The 19837-nt window shown below is 44.4% G+C and overlaps 1 protein-coding gene across 9 annotated transcripts in view; it reads left to right on the forward strand.

The window, feature by feature from the left end:
• The first annotated feature begins 18104 nt into the window (after positions 1-18104).
• NF1 (neurofibromin 1) overlaps positions 18105-19837 on the forward strand; it is a 240955-nt gene continuing 239222 nt past the window's right edge. For all 9 annotated transcript variants that reach the window (XR_010659685.1, XM_065910020.1, XM_065910026.1 and 6 more), the window contains exon 1: positions 18105-18344. Coding sequence is in view for 8 of the 9 variants with exons in the window: in XM_065910020.1 (XP_065766092.1) it covers positions 18285-18344 (60 nt within the window). In the remaining variant the exon portion in view is untranslated. The remainder of the gene's footprint in view (positions 18345-19837) is intronic.

Below are 19837 nucleotides of genomic sequence, written 5' to 3' on the forward strand. Positions count from 1 at the left end.
GGATACAGAGCGGTATTTTCCAAAACATACTATGGAAATCACTGGGAGGGTCTGTGGGGTGTGCACACCTACGCTTTAAATGGTGTATGGACAAGTGCTTTTAAATTTTCACACTTTTTAGTTTAAATGTAAATTAAGAAAATATATAGCATCAAATGTCAGATTCATGGATATGATTGCTTATAACAGTAAAGAATTTTTAAAAGGCAAGAATCACAGCAAGGAACTACATTATGAACCAAGTAATTGTCAAATAAACCAATCAAATGCTACTTTAGTCAGCAAAACCAAGGATTGCTCAGATGATGGAAGTGTGAGAAACTATCAAAGGAAATAGTGACTGGATTCAGGCACCTACTCTGTTATTTTCCAGCTGGGGAGATCTTTTTCTAATTTTAATTAATTAATTAATTATTTTGGCAGCACCATGCAGCGTGTGGGATCTTAGTTCCCTGATCAGGAATCAAACATGTGCCCCTGGTTTGGGGCATGGAAGCATGGAGTCTTAACCACTGGACTGCCAGGGAAGTCCCAATTTAATTTTTATTTTTTAATACAGTTTAAATATTTACTCCATCTATCATTATTACATGATATTGGCTATATTCTTCTTGTTGTATAACACATCCTTGTAGTCTGTCTTACACCCAGTAGTTTGCACCTCCTAATCCCACTGAGTCGGGGAGATCTTGAATGATCTTGAATGAGCCACTTTCCGCTAGTGAACTTCAGATTGTAAAACAAGAGAAGATACTAGAAAAAATGCAGGAATATGGGGGGTGTTCTTATTCCAGGAGTCCAGGGCTCCCCAGAGTGTCAGAAATGTCAGTGAGAAAGAAGGATGAGGCCAGCTGTCTAGGCTCAACCTCCCAGAGCAGCTTTCATTGGTTTTACACATCAGGCGTCTAACAGAAGTTGGTTTGAAACAATGCTTCACTGATTTTTTAAGTTTGAAAACGTTCTTCTCAGCCTGAAAAGATAATACCATTTTTATATTTTGCCTTTATAAACCATAACTAACCAAAAAGCTGATGATATTTAAATAAGCTTAAGAATGAAGCTTGTTTCAGGAGTTTTGGCCAAATAATAATGGATAACATGTTTTAATCACATAATACATACCAGGCAATGTGCTATAGGTCCAATGAACCTTGAAAAAACAAAATTGAAAACAAAACCAGGGACTCCCTGGTGGTCCAGTGGTTAGAACTCATTGCTTTCACGGCTGAAGCCAGGGAACCAAGATTCTGCGAGCCATGTGGCATAGCCAAAAAAAAAAACACAACCCACTATAAAATAGGTCATATTAATATAATTAACTCCATTTTATGGATGAGAACACTGAGTCTCAGAGAGGTTACATGCTTAGCTTAGGTCACCCAGTTTGTTTCTGGTTGGGATATAACCCAGACCAGACAGTCAGACTCCAAACCCTTCACCCCTATTGCTGTTTTTCACCTGGGAGGAGAGAGCGAGGTGCCCTACTTTGAGGGTGGGTATCCCGGAGGATAGGAGATCTCCAGCAACACAGCCATCTAGGTAAGTCCACTTATCTCAACTTCATATACAGCTGCTCTGTACATTTCCAGTTACCCAGAATCCACAAACCAATTTTCAAAGACTCTTCCCATTCATTTAGTTGTTTGACAGCCGTGGTCCAGGCATGTTGCTTTTGGCCAAACCATGGGTGATGGTTGGATGGCATCATTGACTCAATGGACATGAGTTTGAGCAAACTCCAGGAGAGAGTGAAGAACAGGGAAGCCTGGCATGCTGCAGTCCATGGGGTCACAAAGAGTCAGACATGACTTAGCAACTGAACAACAACAACAGCAATAGAGTGCTTACTTATTACCAAATACCACTCTAAGTGCTTTACAATGAGTAACTGGGTGAGGTTAGGTATGAGGTAGGTATTATCATTATCCCTCTTTTATTTTTATTTTTGTTGTTATTGTTTTTTAATATTTATTTTGTTTATTTGACTTCACAGGGTCTTCGTTGCAGCATGCAGGATCTTTTAGTTGTGGTATGCAAGCTCTTAGTTGCAGCATGTGGGTTCTAGTTCCCTGACCTGGGGTTGAACCAGGTCCCCTGCTTTGGGAGTGCAGAGTCTTAGCTACTGGACCAGCAGGGAAGTCCCAATTATCCCTGTTTTAAAGATGAGGTAACTGAGGCCAGATTTGATACTCAAAACCAAGACTGAGCTCTAATTGATGGGCACCTCTTAACCACCACATGCTGATGCTTCCCAACAGAAATGGTTTAACAAAAAGTAACCATAGAAGGTTGGAAGTGGGAAGTCATTTTAATTCTTTTCTCTTTTTCAATTGAAGCATAGCTGATTTCAGCTTCCCCAGTGGCTCAGCGGTGAAGAATCTGTCTGCAATGCAGGAGCTGCAGGAGACTTGGGTTCAATCCCTGGGTCAGGAAGATCCCTGGAGAAGGGCATGGCAACCCACTCCAGTATTCTTGCCTGGAGAATCTCATGGACAGAGGAGCCTGGTGCACTATAGTCCATAGCGTCACAAAAGAGTCAGACACAACTGAAGCAACTTAGTAGGCACGCATAGCATAGCATAGCATAGCAATTTACAATCTTGTGTTAGTTTCTGGAATACAGCAGAGTGATTCGGTTTTATGTATATGTTCTTTTCAGATTCTTTTCTGTTGTAATTTATTACAAGATATGGGATGTAGTTCCCTGTGCTACACAGGAGGACCTTGCTGTTTATCTATTATATATATAGTAATTTGTAGTTTAGGATTCGCAGATATATCTTAATTCTTTATGGTCCTCCAAGACTATCAAATGCCTCTTACAATGTTCCTTCATGGTTTGTGCTGCTGGGCTGTTGATTCCCTCTTCACCATAGTGCCTTTTGAGGATCCCCCAGGCTCAGGGTCTCAATAAGCGAATCATTAGAGAGGGCAGGATGCTGAGTCTCTGCCCAAATCCTCCCAGATTTTTTTTTTTTCACCATTTTGGTCATTTCTCCCCAGCTTCAAGTGTGCTTTTGTTTACAATGGCCTCACCTGTGACTCTTCTTTGGGAACTTAATCTGAGGCTTCAGAAGCCCCTCTTTCCTCCAGGGCAGGGTTTTGGAAGTGCCTAGCAGTTTTCATCTTCCTGGTGTGGTCCTTAATTGATGACCACAGGTGCGGAGTGCAAGGGCCTTGCCTTCAGTTGGAAGAGACACAGGTGTGACTTGCATTCCAGAGTCCCCGGCATTGCCAGGCCAAATGGCAGCCTCACTGGTCTCTTCCTCTTTTCCCTTCACCCAGGCCTTTACTGATTTCTCCTGGGAGCTCTTCCTTAATAAATCATGTGCACACAGTTCCTCACCTCAGGCTTTGGTTCTCGGGAGCCCAACCTAGAAAAAGACTTTTTAAAAAAGAAGCACACACTTCAAGGTGTTAAAAGAAACAGTGGTCCCTGGTTTCAAGATAATGGAATAGAGCCAGGCCTGTTTCTTCTTAGCATCCTGATGAATTTAATGTTCAATGGAGCATTTTATTTAAACTTTCATTCATCTTTGTAAGAGTTAACAGTGCCCAATCTTTATTTTTTAAAAATATTTATTTATTTATTTTACTTATTTGGCTGCGCTGGGTCTTAGTTGCAGCACGCTGTATCTTTGATCTTTGGCATGTGGGATCCTTAGCTTCGGCATGTGGGATCTAGTTCCCTGACCAGAAATCGAACCCAGGCTCCCTGCGTTGGGAGTGTGGAGTCTTAGTCACTGGTAAGAATTCCACAAACATTATTTCACAAAAACCTCAAAGTCCAACGCTGTGAGGCAGGTACTATAGTGACCCGTTCTAATAGATAAGAATAGGCTCAGAGAGGCTGATTTTCTTGCCCATGGCCACACAGCTCAGAAACAGCTGACCTGGCCTTCAAACCCAAGCTCAAGCCACACACTTAACCCAGTCTCCCATTCTGCCCTCCAAAGTATTGCATATGACAAATTGAATAGTCTGGATCTCAAATATGTCCTTTAAAAACCTACCAGGTTAAAAAAATAAATAAATAACCTACCAAGTCTCTGAATTACAATGAGAAAAAGATCAAAAATAGTTCTTTCTTGGGTATTTCTAAATTATGATTTTTTCTTCTGCCCATGCAGCACCTAAATCTCATTTCTGTTTAGTTGGAATTCCACCCTTGGAAGGTCTTGAAGGTCTTGAAGGGAGGGCTCCTGCCTGCAGCAGAAACTCAAACAGGCCAGATAGTCCCTATGCTGCTTTCTGGCTCAGCCAACGGGATGTTCCAGCCGGGAGTGATGCTACGGAGGGGTGATGACGCACAGACCCAGGGCCCCTTGGAGAGAACTCACAGCGGTGCCTGTGCCCGTGAGTAATGCTCCTGTGTCATGGCTTTGGCTGGGTTTCCTGCTGACTCACCCGCACTGGTTCCTGCTTGTTTCCTGGGGCCCATCACCCTGCTTCCCCATCCGTTCTGTGACCCATCAATAGCTTTTCAGGACTCTCTGTTTCTGTTCAGGTAAACTGCAGGTGGCCTCTGAATGTGTGCAACCAAGAACCTGACTAATATGAAATTATTCCCACATTTGGAATTCCATAGGATGAAGATAAACCCTTATCTTAGACTTCCACAGATGATAAAGAATGTACTCTTTTCTGGGATCCAAGACAAGGTGCGTCTTTGTACTTGGGTAACAATCATCTTTTGTACCTTAGGGCTATAAGGAGGTTTCTTGTGAAGGACAGAGGCTGTCAGTAATACTCTAAATATTTTTTTAAAAAAACAGACACACACACACACACACACAAGATAAAGATGTTATCTGACAATGATGAAGAGAGTGACTAACTCTGTTCCTAATGAAACATGCTATGGAAAGGGCATTTAAAAAAATATTTATTTGTATTTATTTATTTGTCTGCTCCAGGACTTAGTTGCAGCATGCAGGATCTTTAGTTGTAGCATAGAACTCTTAGTTGCAGGATGCAGGATCTAGTTCCCTGACCAGGGATCGAAACTCGGCCGCCTTCATAGGGAGCCTGGATTCTTAGCCACTGGACCATCAGGGAAGTCCTTGGAGAGAACATTTTGAAAATAGTTCTTTATTTCATAGTCACATGACTTTTTCCTGAAAAAAAAAACTTGTGTGCACACATAAAAATTCTCATAGATGCACACTTTTAAAATTTGAAAGTAAAACAATTTCACCCATTAAAGGTAAGAAGGAAATGTTTCAGTAGATTTCTAATCCATTTATTAGTTTAGACAAACAACTGATTGGACTCAGGGAAAATGGAAATATACTAAGTGCGTTGCAAGAGCAGCAGCACCCTTGCAGATTTAGTGACAGAGGTTGAAAAACTAACATCATTAGAGGAAACTTTTCAGTTACGGCAGCCGTAAAGAATTAACAAAATGGACTTCCGTGGTGGTCCAGTGGTTAAGAATCTGCCTGCCAATGCAGGGGACATGGGTTGCATCCCTGGTCTGGGAAGCTCTCACACACAGAGGAGCAACTAAACCTGTGTGCCACAACTACTGAGCCCGAGTACCCAGAGCCCATGCTCTGCAACAAGAGAAGCCACCGCAACAAGCAGCCCAAGCGCCGCAACTACAGAGTAGCCCCCTCCTTACCGCAACCAGAAAAAGCACATGCACAGCAATGGAGACCCAGCGCAGCCATAAATAAAGAAATACATCTTTAAAAAAAGAAGTAACAAAATAAACTGATCTTTAGAACCAGAACTTTGAAACGATCAATAAATCATGATGCTGAAAATAATGAAAAAGTCCAATCATAATGCTCTCAGTAAAAATATTATTATAAACATTACTAATAATATTTTATAGCTTTATAATATATTTGTATGTAATATATACTCTTTGTGACCCTATGGACTGTAGCCCACTAGGCTCTTCTGTCCCTGGGATTCTCCAGGCAAGAATACTGGAGGGGGTTGCCATGCCCTCCTCTGGGGGGTCTTCCCAACCCAGGGATTAAACCCACAGCTCTTATGTCTCCTGCATCGGCAGAAGAGTTCTTTACCACTAGAGCCACCTGGGAAGCCCTATAATATATTAACTATCATTAATAATATTGCTAATATCTGACATGATAGTGAAAACAACAAGTAATGCATTATTAAATAAAATGAATAGTTTAGAATATGTATAGAATGTTTAAGTAAATAAACCTATACTGGGCATGAGTGTTAAATCATTTTAGTGATAGGAATATGTCTTCAAAAAAGTTTGAGTACCACTGACCTAAACTATTATATTATAAAGCAAAATGACACTGTGAATTGAGAATGTGGAGCCACAGTGCGTAGCATTTCTCAAACTTCTCTGAACATGGAATATATGGAGAGATGAGTGTTTCAACAAATCTTCTGTGAACAGTATGATGGTTAACAGAAGGGACCTGCATTTCAGTCAGACAGGGCTGGATTTAACTACAAGACTCACCATGTACTAGCTGGGTGCCCTGAATATATTACTGCATCCTTTTGAGCTTCTGTTTCTTTACCTGTAAAAAGGAGCTAGGAATAGCCACCTCACAGGCCGTATAAATTTTTTAAATGATACTGTCCATAAGTGCCTTATATTATATAGAAGTGCAGAGTACCTGACACATTGTAAGCACTTCTTGAAAGGAAGCTTCTATTATTATATGATAATAGAATGGTAGGATAATTGTTTAGAGAGTTGTCTTTTTCTCATAACTGCACTTCTTCAGGGCAAGATTTGAGTCATCTATCACAAGTCCTATCTAACACTTAGCTGCCATAGACAGACATGAATGAATGAAGAAGTGAAAAAGAGAGGCAGAATTCTCTGAAATTAAAGTTTGGGAGACAACTATAGCACCAAAGACTGAAGGAAAAACATTTCTTTCTCTGTTTATAACTCACCTTTAAATAACTAGATGAGAACACTCGTATAGGATGAGTATTGATAACAATTAGCCAGTAATTAATTGTTTCCAGCTGCTCCCCTTTGATTAATCATTCAAAGCAAACTTATTATGGTTCTCCTGTGGTTTGGGATTGCTAGGAGCTGGAAGCCTAGTACAACCTGAGATGAAGATAGGAGGACAACCAGTGCTTTAAAGCTTCAGGGAGTGAGGACTAGGGTGGATAGGGGATAAGGCCAGGTTTCTCCACCCCCTCCAGCTTTATTGAGGTATAACTGATAAGTAAAGCTGCAACATATTTATGGCATACAATGTGATGATTTGAGATACATATACATTGTGAAATTATTACCACAATCAAGTTAATTAACTCATCCATTCAGCTTTTTTTGGTTGGTTTCTTTTTGGTGAGAATGTTTAAGATTTAGTGTCTTAGCAATTTCAAACATACACTACAGTATTATTATTCTTAACTTTTATTTGACTGTGCTGGGTCTGCTCCCCTGAATTGGGAACACAGAGTCATAGCCACTGGACCATGAAGGAAGTCCACAACACAGTATTATTGACGTCACCATGCTGTCCCTTATATCCTTAGGACATATTCATCTTGTAACTGAAGATTTGTACCCTTCAACCACCGTCTCCCCACTTCCCCCACTCGCTAGCCATTGGCAACCATCATTTTCCTCTCTGTTTCTATGAATTTGACTATTTTTTAGATTCCACATGTAAGTGATACCGTACAGTATTTGTCTGGCTCAGATGAGTTTTAAAAGGTAGACAGAAAAAGAATTATTTCAGGCCCAGATATAAAGAGTGAAGTCATAATAGAGTCAATTTCTATTTCTTGTTTCCCTCTGCAGACTCTTCCCCAGCCCCTGCTGTTCCTATTAATAGTTCTAGTGATACTACTGCTACTCTGATGGCATATTTATTAATCGATAAATAAATAAATCCTAGGCTTCATGTGGCCCAGCTTTAGGGTGGTATTGCATTCAGAAAAAGAATCCAGCAACCAAAAATGAAAGGTGCATTCTTTAATTTATAACTCATGATAACACTTGAGAAGTCACCTCTCTGTCTGTTCCCCTAGATCTCTAATCAGCAGCTGCTAATGTCCTGTCTTTTCATTTCTTAATACCCGTTGGTGTCAACTGGGGTGGCATTCAGCTGCAGGTAATGACACCTGTACACACCAGCATAACTAAATGAAGGTTTTGTTTTCCTTATGTAACCAGAACGTCAGGAGTAGGCAGTTCAGGGCCAGTATCACTGCTTGAGGAATTGTCAGGGACCCCATTTCCCTTTAGTCTTTAGCAAAATGGCTACTTCACCTCAAGTAGGTATTTGAATACCTACTTCGAATCTGTGTTCACTGCATAAAGAAGAAGAATGAAAAGGCTTCATGCATGCCAGCTGAATCTATCTTCTTGTTTTTTTTTAATCAGGAAAATAATTCCAAAATTTTTTTGGAAACTCTACCTCTTAGAGTTCTATTTATATCTCACTGGGAGTACTGGGTCAGTTGGCCATCTTTAGTAGAAAGAGTCTGGGAAGGCAAGGATTTTTGTTTGCTTTTAAAGTGGGTACATATTCCTTATGTTCTTAAGAACATAACTGAGGGGAAAAGGAAAGAATGATGGCTAGGCAACTGGCAGTGTGTGCTGTATTTCTCTCCACCAAAATGCTCCCTGAACCTCGGCTAACACACATGTAACACACATGTAAACTCCCCTCTCATTGCCTCCTCTCTTTCCAGTGCTACTTTCTTTTTAATTTTCGGAGTCAAACTGGATCTTTTTTATTCCAGCTTTTTGGGTGTTCTTTTACCCAACTGGGAAATACCTACTGGATACCAGGCACCATGCCAAGCCCTTTATTAGTATTATTTCATTTAACTCTCATGACAGCCTATGAACCACTGTGTGTGTGCTAAGTTATGTCCAACTTTTTGTGACCCCCATGGACTGTAACCCACCAGGCTCCTCTGTCTACAGAATTTCCCAGGCAAGAATACTGGAGTTAGTTGCCATTTCCTACTCCAGGGGATCTTCCTGACGGTGAAACCCACATCTCTTGAATCTCCTGCATTGGCAGGTGGTGGAGGTGGTGGGGTGGTTCTTTACCACTAGCACAACCAAGCAGGTATTTTATTATCATCCCATGAATACATGTTGCTGAAGCTGAAACTCCAATACTTTGGCCACATGATGCGAAGAACTGACTCACTAAAAAAGACCCTGATGCTGGGAAAGATTGAAGACGGCAGGAGAAGGGGAAAACTGAGGATGCGATGGTTGGATGGCATCACCTACTCTATGGACATGAGTTTGAGCAAGCTCCAGGAGTTGGTAATGGACAGGGAAGCCTGGTGTACTTCAGTCTATGGGGTTGCAAAGAGTCAGACACGACCGAGCGACTGAACTGAACTGATAGATGTGGAAAGTGAGGCTTAGAGTGATGAATTAACCTGCCAGTCAGGTAGTTAGTGAGAAGTGATGCTGTCATTTGAACTTGGATATCTCAGGTAGAAACTGACTTTGAGATGGAGATTTGTAGACAGGAAGTTCACTGTGAAGTGCCTTCGGGATTAATCCCATTTGGGAACAAGAAAGCAGGACTGGCCAGAAGGTGAAGTTAAACTAGGACATAATTGCAACAAAGGATTTGGCCAATCCCACAAGGAGCTTTGGAGTGGAGAAGACCCATCAGAGTAGTCCCACCTTGAGGCAAAGTCCTGGAGGGCCAGGCCTTTAGCTGCCTGCAGAAGTGGGGGTCCCCCTAGGTTGGAAGTGGGTTTTCATGGGAAGAGGATATGACCTTGGACAAGGCAGTTCTTTTTCAATTGATGGTAATTTCTCAATAGAGTCTCAGACAGGCATCAGCCAGCTACTAATTCTCCCAGCAGGGGTGGGGGTGCAGAATGAGGGCTTCAGTCTTGAAGTGGACACAGTGGTGTTCCCTATTGTCAAACCCTTCTCTTGTTCAAATTCACTTTCTTCATATAAACTTTGGGACTATTTCCTACAGCTTTTGGTTGGTCTCTTTTCCAAGGGGAAGTTAACAAGAGTATAGTTAGTAGGATAAATTATAGCCTTCACCACTGTTACTGGTCTTAAGACTGCACTGATCATCTCCATTGCCTTTCTAGAGTTCCCTGACCCTAAGTTAGCGTCGACGCTACTCTCAGTGGCTTCCATGGGAGGATGACCCAAACACACATCCCTGAGAGGATCTGAGCCCCTAGTCCCCACACCCTCTTCAGATGTGGCTGCTATAGTTGTCCATTTACCATCTTAATTGAACAAGGGAGTACCAAGAGATGTCCTTGTAGACTGCCATATTCTTATTTTAAGTATCTATTTATTTATTTGGCTATGTTGGGTCTTTATTGCATCATGTGAGATTTTTTGTTGCAGTGCACAGACTCTTTAGTTGTGACTTACAGGCTGAGTAGCTGTGGTGGGCGGGTTTAGTTGCTCCATAACATGTGGGATCTTGGTTCCCTGACCAGGGATAGAACCCAGGTCACCTGCATTGGCAAGGCAGATTTTTAACCACTGGACCACCAGGAAAATCCCCAGATGTCTTCTACTCTGCCCCATTACCTAATAGCATCTCTACAACTTCCTGATTATCAGGATCACTTATCTCTGCCAAGATGGTGACTTCTTTTCTTGCCTGCTAGTGTCTTAGTACAAGCAACCCAAAGTGACTGGAAGGCAGTCATAGCTTGAAGCTTAATAGGACTATTGCTGTGTCCCCGGGTGGAAGAGTTCCCCCTTTGGAAACAAGGCTCTCTGGTCCTACAGAACCCAGAGTTGTGAGGATGGGAAACAGAGACTCCCCAAATGGATCACTGGAGTTGGCATGAAGCAGGGCTGCTCCTTCTATGCCTCAGCTCTCAGACCTGTGACCCCGACCTACTGGGGACACAGCAGTACATAGTGGTCTTTGACTAGGGCACATTATTTGTCCTAGAGGATCATGCCCCCTCCTCTCAGGGTATCATCTCTAATCTGGGCCTCAGGTGTGTCTTCAAATGGACATTCCATTACTCTTGTTAGACTGGCAGTTTCTGGGTGATGTGGTATGTTATAGGACCAATAGGTATATGATCATGAATCTGCGGCTGTACACACCTCTTTTATTGTAAGGAGGTTTCTTTGGTCCAGTACTATGTTACCTAGGATCTTGTGTCAGTGGATCAAATATTCTGTAGACCCGTAAACAGCGATGTGGGCTAAAAACAAAGAAACCAACCAACCAACCAACCTGAGTGTAGGAAAAGCAAACCCATACCCAGCGTGTGTATCTATTCCAGTCAAGATAAATTCCTATTCCTTCTAGGTTGGAAGAAGTCAATTTGCCATCACCTGGCTGACTGGTTTCCTTTGAAGGATGATGCCATAGAGGGGACTCAGCTTTGGTCTCTGTTGCTGGCAGGCTGGGCACTTGGTGGCATCAGTAGTCCAATCAGCCTTGGTGAGCCAGAGCCCATGTCGTCAGGCCCATGCACCATCTCCATCTCTGCCATTGTGGCTACTCTGCAAATGTATGCTAATTTCTGTAATTCCCCCAGGGGAGACAGGTTTTTTTTTTAATTTAGAATCTTGGCTAGGTTGGTTTGGAGGGGTTAGTTTCAGAAGCTTCCACTTGACCTTCCCCACTATAACCACTCATCCCACAGGCCAAGGAACTAAGGTGGGGCTTCTGCCAACTACCAAGTATATCTATCCTAATTATACATTCAGGGAGGACCAAAGGACTTGTTATTACATGTACTTACTGGAAATCCAGCCTTCTTCAGTCGTTAGGTTCTGTGTCTGAACACTGGCTGAGGTCCAGAAATTAGGCAGAAGATTGTGACTTTCTATTGGGACAGCTTCCCTCAGACTTCTCCTCATTCATCCTTGAGTTTTAAAAGGTGTACACAGAATTGGTGCAGCCACTAGGAGAAACATTATGGAGGTTCCTTAGAAAACCAAAAACAGAGCTACCATATGATCCAGCAATCCCACTCCTAGGCATATATCCAAAAAAGATGAAAACTTGAAAAGATACATGCACCCAATGTTCATAGCAGCACTATACACAGTAACCAAGACACGGGAGCAGCCTAAATCTCCATTGAGAGGAATGGACAAGGAAGATGTGATACATACACACACCCAGACATATATCGTGGAATACTACTAAGCCATAGGAAGGAATGGAATATTGCCATTTGCAGCAGCAAGGATGGACCTGGTGGACATCATACTAAGTGAAGTAAGTCAGAGAAAGACAAATATGACATATCATTGATACTGTGGAATCTAAAAATAATGCAAATGAACCTACTTGTAAAACAGAAACAATTTCACAGACATAGAAGACTAGTTTATGGTTACCAAAGGGGAAGGGGGGTATATTAGGAGTATGAGATTAGCAGATACACCTCATTTTATATAAAATAGATAAGCAACATTTATTGAATAACACCGTGAATAATGTTCAATATCTTAAAATAGCCTATAATGGAAAATAATCTGAAAAAATATAACTAAATCACTTTACTGTACATCTGAAATTAACACAATATTGCAAATCAACTATGCATGCATGCTAAGTCGCTTCAGTCATGTCTGACTCTTGGTAATCCTATGGACCATAGCTCACCAGGCTCCTCTGTCCATGGGATTCTCCAGGCAAGAATACTGGAGTAGGTTGCCATACCCTCCTCCAGGGGATCTTCCCCACTCAGGAATTGAACCTGCATCTCTTATGTCTCCTGCATTGGCAGGTGGATTCTTTACCACTAGTACTTTAAAAAACATAAAAGGCGTACACAATGAACCCTGGCGGCCTCATTTCCTCTAGGTACACAGTGTTCTATTAACTCTCTCCATAACTGTCTGTACGTCATGCCCCTCTGGTTGCCACTCGAATCTCACCTCTCTTAACAATGCTACTTAATTCTGCTGGTTAAACACTGCTGGTTGGTCTCCATTTCTTCAAGGTCTTATTAGGCCTATTGCTATGAGGGAGTCTAGCTCTGTAACAGTATCATCTGTCATCAACACAGACCTGTAGAGAAGAGTATACCAGTAAGGCTGAGTCCTTTCCCCTAGAGGATTCCTGGTTCCTTGTCCTGAGTGGCAGAATGTAGTCAGTTGGTATGCTGGACATAGTATATCAGGAATCCCTGGTGGCTCAGTGGTAAAGAATCCGCCTGCTATGCAGGAGCTGTAGGCTCGATATCCCTGGGTCGGGAAGATCCCCTGGAGGAGGAAATGGCAACCCACTCCAGTATTCTTGCCTGGGAAATCCCAAGGACAGAGAAGCCTTGCAGGCTACAGTCCATGGGTTGGCAAGAGTTGGACATAACTTAACAACTAAAGCACCACCACCACATAGTATATCCCCCCTAGCATGGCCACTTCCCTATGTCTTTTGCTCTCTTCTTCTACTGTCTGTCATGACAGCTCTAGCCTTTCTGTCAGTATTTCACCTAATGTGGACCATTGCATTCTCCAAGCTCCCTAGAGCCATCCTAGCAATCTTTAGCACTAGCCCCTGAGGTTCTTACCAGGATGAAAATACTGTAGGACAGGAATATGCTCACATCAGTAACAGTAAACTCTGCTTTGTCTGGCGTTATGCCCTCCTCTTCCTCCTCCCTCCCCCATTCAGCACCCTGGGGACCTGACCCTATATATATATATATATACATATATATATATACTCCCAGCTTCTGCAAGAATATATATGCTAGCTAGGTCCTTTAGCTCTTTCAGAATGAATACCTCTCCTCTTTTGGCAGTTCCAGCATTTTCTCACTCGGGTTATCTTGTGATTTGACTTTAGTTGTTGATCTGGTAGACAAGAGGAAAAGTACAGATAGAGCCTGAGGAGGATATGTGTTGCTCTGCAAGGTAGATGCTTCATTATCTTTTCTTTAAAAATATATTTATTTGACTGCACTGGGTCTTAGTTGTGGCATGTGGGGTCTAATTCCCTCACCAGGGATCAAACCCAGGCCCCCTGCATTGGAAGCTCAGAGTCTTAGCCACTGGACCACCAGGAAAGTCTCCTAGATACTTCCTTTTCAAGCAAGGCAGGGTGGGGCATTTTGACAAACCCACAGTGTTTAGGGTGATGTGGGGTTGTAAAGTTTTTAAGTGCATTGACCCAGATATCCTGTCTGAAGTGTCAGGATCCCTCTTCTTCCCCTCTGCAGCCCTGTCCTTGACATTGCAGACTTGGCAGAGCTGAGAATTCAATTTTTGGGTAGTTCTACTAGATCTGATAATTCGGTCCTGGGCCTGATTCTGAGCTTTTTCTGCCTCCTCTCTCTCCCCCCACCTCATTTATATGCTGCTAAGGAAGTACTCTAGCTTTCATTCTTAGCCTTTAATTGGTGATTAATCACCTTCAACTTTGAATTGTCTTTTCCCGAGGCCAGGATTTACTCTATCAATAGCTACCCAATCCCATAGTTCTTAAACTGCTCTTTCCCCCGTATTTTAAAGATGCCTGAGAGATTGCATCTACCAGTGCATTCTCACACTAACATTATCAATACCCTCCATACCCCCATCCTATCACAGCTGCTGAAGGCTTTAACTCTGTACCAGGGTCTACTGGGGGCTTCAACTGAGGCCCTACCCCTAGCTCGTCAGCAGGCAATTCAGCCCCGCTGGATCAGACCACACTCAAGGGACTCTGGTTTAGTTCAGATTCTCTGGAAAATCCACTCTGATATGGAGACTTGCAGGTAGGACCCTTACTAGGTAAAGACCTTAGGAAGAACACCGTACAGGAGTGAAAAGGGTAGGATTCAGCAGAAAGAGAAGCTGGATTAAATGCAGCCACAGACGAGGCCTCGGCTGACCCCTTGGTTGCTGATCCTTTAAGGGAACTCTGGAGTGGGAAGGGCCCTGGGTGGCCCCACCATGAGGTTGCATCTCCCCATCATTTGTGCAGACTCTCCTGGCTCCAGGTAGCTCTCTTGTGAGGGCAGTTTCTGGAAAGGGATTCCCTTGAGTGGTGTTGGCCACCAGCAGCTGCAGAAATGGGTGCCTGGGTCCTAAGAAGTTGCTTGCTTCTTGGCCTGCTGGAGATGGGGGAGAGGGAAGAAATTGGGGGAAGGCTCCTCTTGAAGAGTTGGAAGAAAAAAATCAGATTGTTTGCCTGAGTGAAAAACAGGATGATTGAAAGAGATGCATTTAAAACCATACCAAACACTAGTAGTTCTCCTAAAGCCTCTTGTGTGGGACAGTACAGAATAGGGGATGTTAGGACACACATCTAATTCTATTTGACTCTGAAGCCCATGTCTTCCTATTAGACCAGAGCTAGTCAAACTGGTGCCCTGTGGGCTTAATTCAGAAAGCAGAGGTATTTTGACTGCACAGTGTTTTTTAAAAAAGTGAATTGGTTGGCGCTACATAAAAATCGGAAGAGTTTATATGTAAATTCAGAGCTCCAGTTTCTCTTGAGTAACCAGAAGATCTAGCAACACTGTGTCAACATCGTTGCAGGGTAGGGATTGACTGGAGTTGAGTGACTGCTGCTCCTTTACAGAGGTGAGGTGCTCTATAGTTCACCACAGTATCTATGTATGACCTTCTCTGGCATTTTTGTTTAGAGTTCCTACTATACTATGCATGGTACATATAATAGACATTTGGACGCTTAATATTGGTTCAGTGGCACTGAATGGAATTGGTTGGAGGGAAAGAGTTTTATCTAGGCCTCCAAGTGTAATTAGTGGTTTGGTGCTCATGGGAGGCACCAGGATAACAAGTGTTGATTCGGATAAATTAATGACATACTCTGGAGAAGGGCATTGCAACCCACTTCAGTATTCTTGCCTGGAGAATCCCTATGGACAGAGGAGCCTGGTGGGATACAAGCCATGGGGTTGCAAAGACACCACTGAGTAAACCCAGTGACATGCTGGCTGGAGCCCGTAAGGCAAAATGAGGCAAAGGGCAAAGGTCTGAAGTTTAGATGTCTTACTATCGAATTAGAGAGGAATGGGGAGTTAGGGGAACCAAAGAAGAGGAAAGGGAAATATAGAGAAATCTCAGCAATGGAATGTCACAGAGAGCAAGGTAGTCAAGAGTTTGGGCACTCATCATACCCAGTCTAGCAAAGATGAGAGTAATGCACAGGCAAAAAGCCATGTCAACAGGAAAGTAATTAGGGACTTTCAGAGGAAGTATGAGAAAAGGAGGCTTCCCTGGTGGCTCAGTGGTAAAGAATCCACCTGCCAGTGCAGCAGACATGGGTTCCATCCCCAGGTTGGGAAGATCCCCTGGAGAAAGAAATGGCAACCCACTCCAGAATTCTTGCTGGGAAAATTTCATAGTCAGAAAAGCCTGGTGGGCTACAGCCCATGGGGTGGCAAGAGTCAGACAAGACTTAGTGACTAAACACAACAAATGAGAAAAGGAAAAATAGATTGTGGGTCTGGAAGCTTGGCACTAATGTGGAGGCACTGGGATAGTTCTTGGGAGTATAAGTGAGAGCTTTCTCCAGGGTCCTAATTGGGGAAGCCATAGATGGACATTGTTAATATTCATTGTTTTCATCCACACTGTCAGCATCATTTCTGACATCATCTAAAATAGTCAGTATTCAAGCTGCATCCTTGAAGAATGAACCAAAGAACCATCCAGACCCTGTCCTCTTGTTCTATTGGAATGAAACATTAATTAACTTAATATGTATTTTGGACCGTCACCAGCAGGCAGAGATTGGAAACTTCTCTCACAGATGTATCTTTCTGTATACGTGCTATTGGCTTTGTGGGTTTTCTATGGTAAAAGTAAAATTCTGGTCTCACTCTACCTTGTCAACCAGTTAGTATCCTGCCGTGTGACCTCACTGGCTCTTAATCAGGACGTGCTCCAGAATGTGTAAACTCACTTTAACATTAGCCTAAGTAAAGTGTATTTAGGAAGATGAATTTAAAAATAACTCACTCCGAAGTTCATGTCAGATATGGATGGATCATCCATCCTTTTGGATGTAATCATCTAACTGGAAAACTGTCATGACCCAATTCCACACGAAATCATTTTCAACTCTGGTACTGGGGGCACTGGGAAGGCCTCTGTTTCAGCAGAGCCACAATCTGTCTCTATTGTCTTCGGGGTCAAAGCACCTGGGTTTGCATTCCGACTGCCACCCACCAACCAACTCTATGATTTAAGACAGATCACCAACCTCTTGCGACCCAGCCTCATTACATGAGAGTTATGAGAGCTATTGGAAAGGCTCGTTGAAAGAGTTAAATGAGATGATGAATGTGTTCAATTAATAATGTATGCCAAGCCCTTAAAGGTTTTTTTGAGGATAGTGGAAAACTAAACCTTTCTATTATAAAATGCGCAAAAGTTTTAACTTGGGTGCCCATCAGTTCGGCAGAGGAAGTGTGGACTAGGATTCCGGAGTCTGAGTACTTTGACTGCCACTGGGATTTAAGAGGACGTTTAAAAAAAAAAACAAAAAACAAACCACCTAACCTCCCTTGGCCTTACTTTTTCCTGTTACTCAGCAGGCTATACTAGCTACGGAGGACCTGGAAACCTAAGGTTATGTGCCTTATTTTTTGCGAGGACTTAAGGCAAAGCACAGCTCCCCAGAAATCAGCGGCAAAGATCTGCGTGCAGGGAGAAATGCTAGCCCCAGGGCGCCCTAACTTCCAATCCGGGAGCAATCCAAACCCGGAGGCCGGCGGGGGACCGAGAGCTGAAGGCGGTGGTGAGATGGGAGCGGATGCTCCCGGGTGGGCTCGGACTCCGGCCGGCTGCAACTAGAGCCCGAGCCGAGGTGAGCCCGGCGGCGAAGAGGGACGCGCGCCTCCGGGCCCGCAGGAGTTAGGTGACGTCACCTCCAGGAGGACTCGCTTTTTCATTAATGAAACCGGCCGGCGCGGGCGCATGCGCCGCAGGCCCCCTTCCCTCTCGCTTCCCCCTCCCCTTTCCCAGCCGTGCTCTCAATCTCGAGCTCGCTCGCTCTCCCTCTCCCCGGGCCGTGGAAAGGATCCCACTTCCGGTGGGGTGTCATGGCGGCGTCTCGGACTGTGATGGCTGTGGGGAGACGGCGCTAGTGGGGAGAGCGACCAGGAGGCCCCCTCCCCTCCCCGGGCCCCCCTCCCCCGCCCCCCTTCCCCCAGCCTCCTCGCCAACGCCCCCTTCCCCTCTCCCCCTCCCGACCGGGCACAGGCCACCCATCCCCACCCCCGTGGGAACGTTCGGAGCCTGCACTCCTCAGACCCTCTCCTCGCCTCTTCCTTCACCTCAGCCCCCGCTCCCCGCCCTCTTCCCGGCCCTGGGCGCCGGCCGCCCGGTCCCTCCGCCGCCCCCCGGCTGCGGGGAGGACATGGCCGCGCACAGGCCGGTGGAATGGGTCCAGGCCGTGGTCAGCCGCTTCGACGAGCAGGTAACGGGCCCGGGGCGGGCGGGAGGTGGGAGCGGAGTGGGGGTGGGGACAGAGTGGGTGAGGGGAGGAAGGAGCGGCCGCCTCCCCCGCAGCTGCCTCGGGCTCTGGAGGAAAGGCTTGGGGGGATAAGTGGGGGTGGCCTAGGGGGGAGGTGCGGGCAAGGAGGGGACGGCTGGTGTCTCGGGCTCCCCTCTCCCTCCTCAGTCGGGGGGTGGGGCCTTTTTCCTGACCACCCCTCCGACCCTCCATCCCCTTTATCCCAGCCCTTCCGCTTGCTAATAGGGATGAGTGACCTGGGGGCGCTTTCAGGGGCTCTCCATCTGGATTTAATCATCTCCCCCCCTTACTTTTTTATTTGTGAACGGAGGTGGGTAACATTTAGGGGTTTCCTCTTCCCTCAGTGGACCTCCTAAACGGGCGTGAATAACTGAACGAACCCCAAGGCCCTTCTTGTGTACCCCGAATAGGAGAAAGATAACATCCCGCCCCTCCCCCAGTTTCTTCTGCTTCCTCTCTGAGGGGGAAGAGTAGAAGAAAGCAGGGAAACACAGGTTTTCTTACTTTCTGCTCCATCGTCTCAGCCCGCCCGCAGAGCTCCAAGTGCACACACACTGCACATCTTTTTGATGCCTCACGTCCCACCCCCCACCCCGGACCCCCATAGCCTGATAAGACCAGACTGGCTTTTACATTGCCCTTTGCAGTGGGAACCATGGTTGTGGTTCCCTCCTGCTTATGAAGTATTTTTCCTTCCCCCCCCCCCCCCATTCCTTGGTAGTTGCAGTTTCCCCTTTTATGTTTTGCTCAGCGGTCTGAGAATGTGAATATTGCTTTCTGGAGTGGGAATCTTGAGGATTAAGGGGAGCAGAGTGAAAGGAAAGCGGGAAACTGCATCAGAACCATTGACAACAGAGAGCAAAGACAGCTGGGAAGTGGTCCTGAAGCCGTTAATTCTGCTAGTGTTTTGTTGTTTTTTCTGTTTTAAACTCTCACGTCTTAGTTGACAAGAGAACATGCATTGAGAATATTTGATATGGAGGAGAAAAGTTACCTAGCTTGAGGAGGTGCCTTTTTATTGCGTGAACCACAGACTCCTGGGGCTGATCAGAATGAATGCACCCGGAGCCTTTTGTCAGTAGGATTTAGTTTAACTTTGTGTTGCTGTTAAGTAGTTGGGGATCGCTTGGGAGAATGCTTTTTGTAGCTGCAATTCTAGGATGAACTTCCTGTGATGAAGAATGGCTTGAGATTGAATCAATCTATTTTGTTTACTGGATATAATCATGAAACTGATTTTGGGAGCTGAATGGATCCATAAACAGTTTCTGACCTATCTGCAAGATACTTGGGAGTAGGCAGAGGAATTGAGAAGAAATTTGAGAAGAAACTACTTAGATAAAAGAGAATTACAAAGCTGTCAGAAACTTGAAGTTCTTTCACCCATCCTTAATGCTTCCAGACCAAAAAGTATCTAAACCACTGTACTGCTAATC

Source organism: Muntiacus reevesi, chromosome 18, assembly GCF_963930625.1.
Source record: "Muntiacus reevesi chromosome 18, mMunRee1.1, whole genome shotgun sequence".
NCBI classification, from domain to species: domain Eukaryota; kingdom Metazoa; phylum Chordata; class Mammalia; order Artiodactyla; family Cervidae; genus Muntiacus; species Muntiacus reevesi.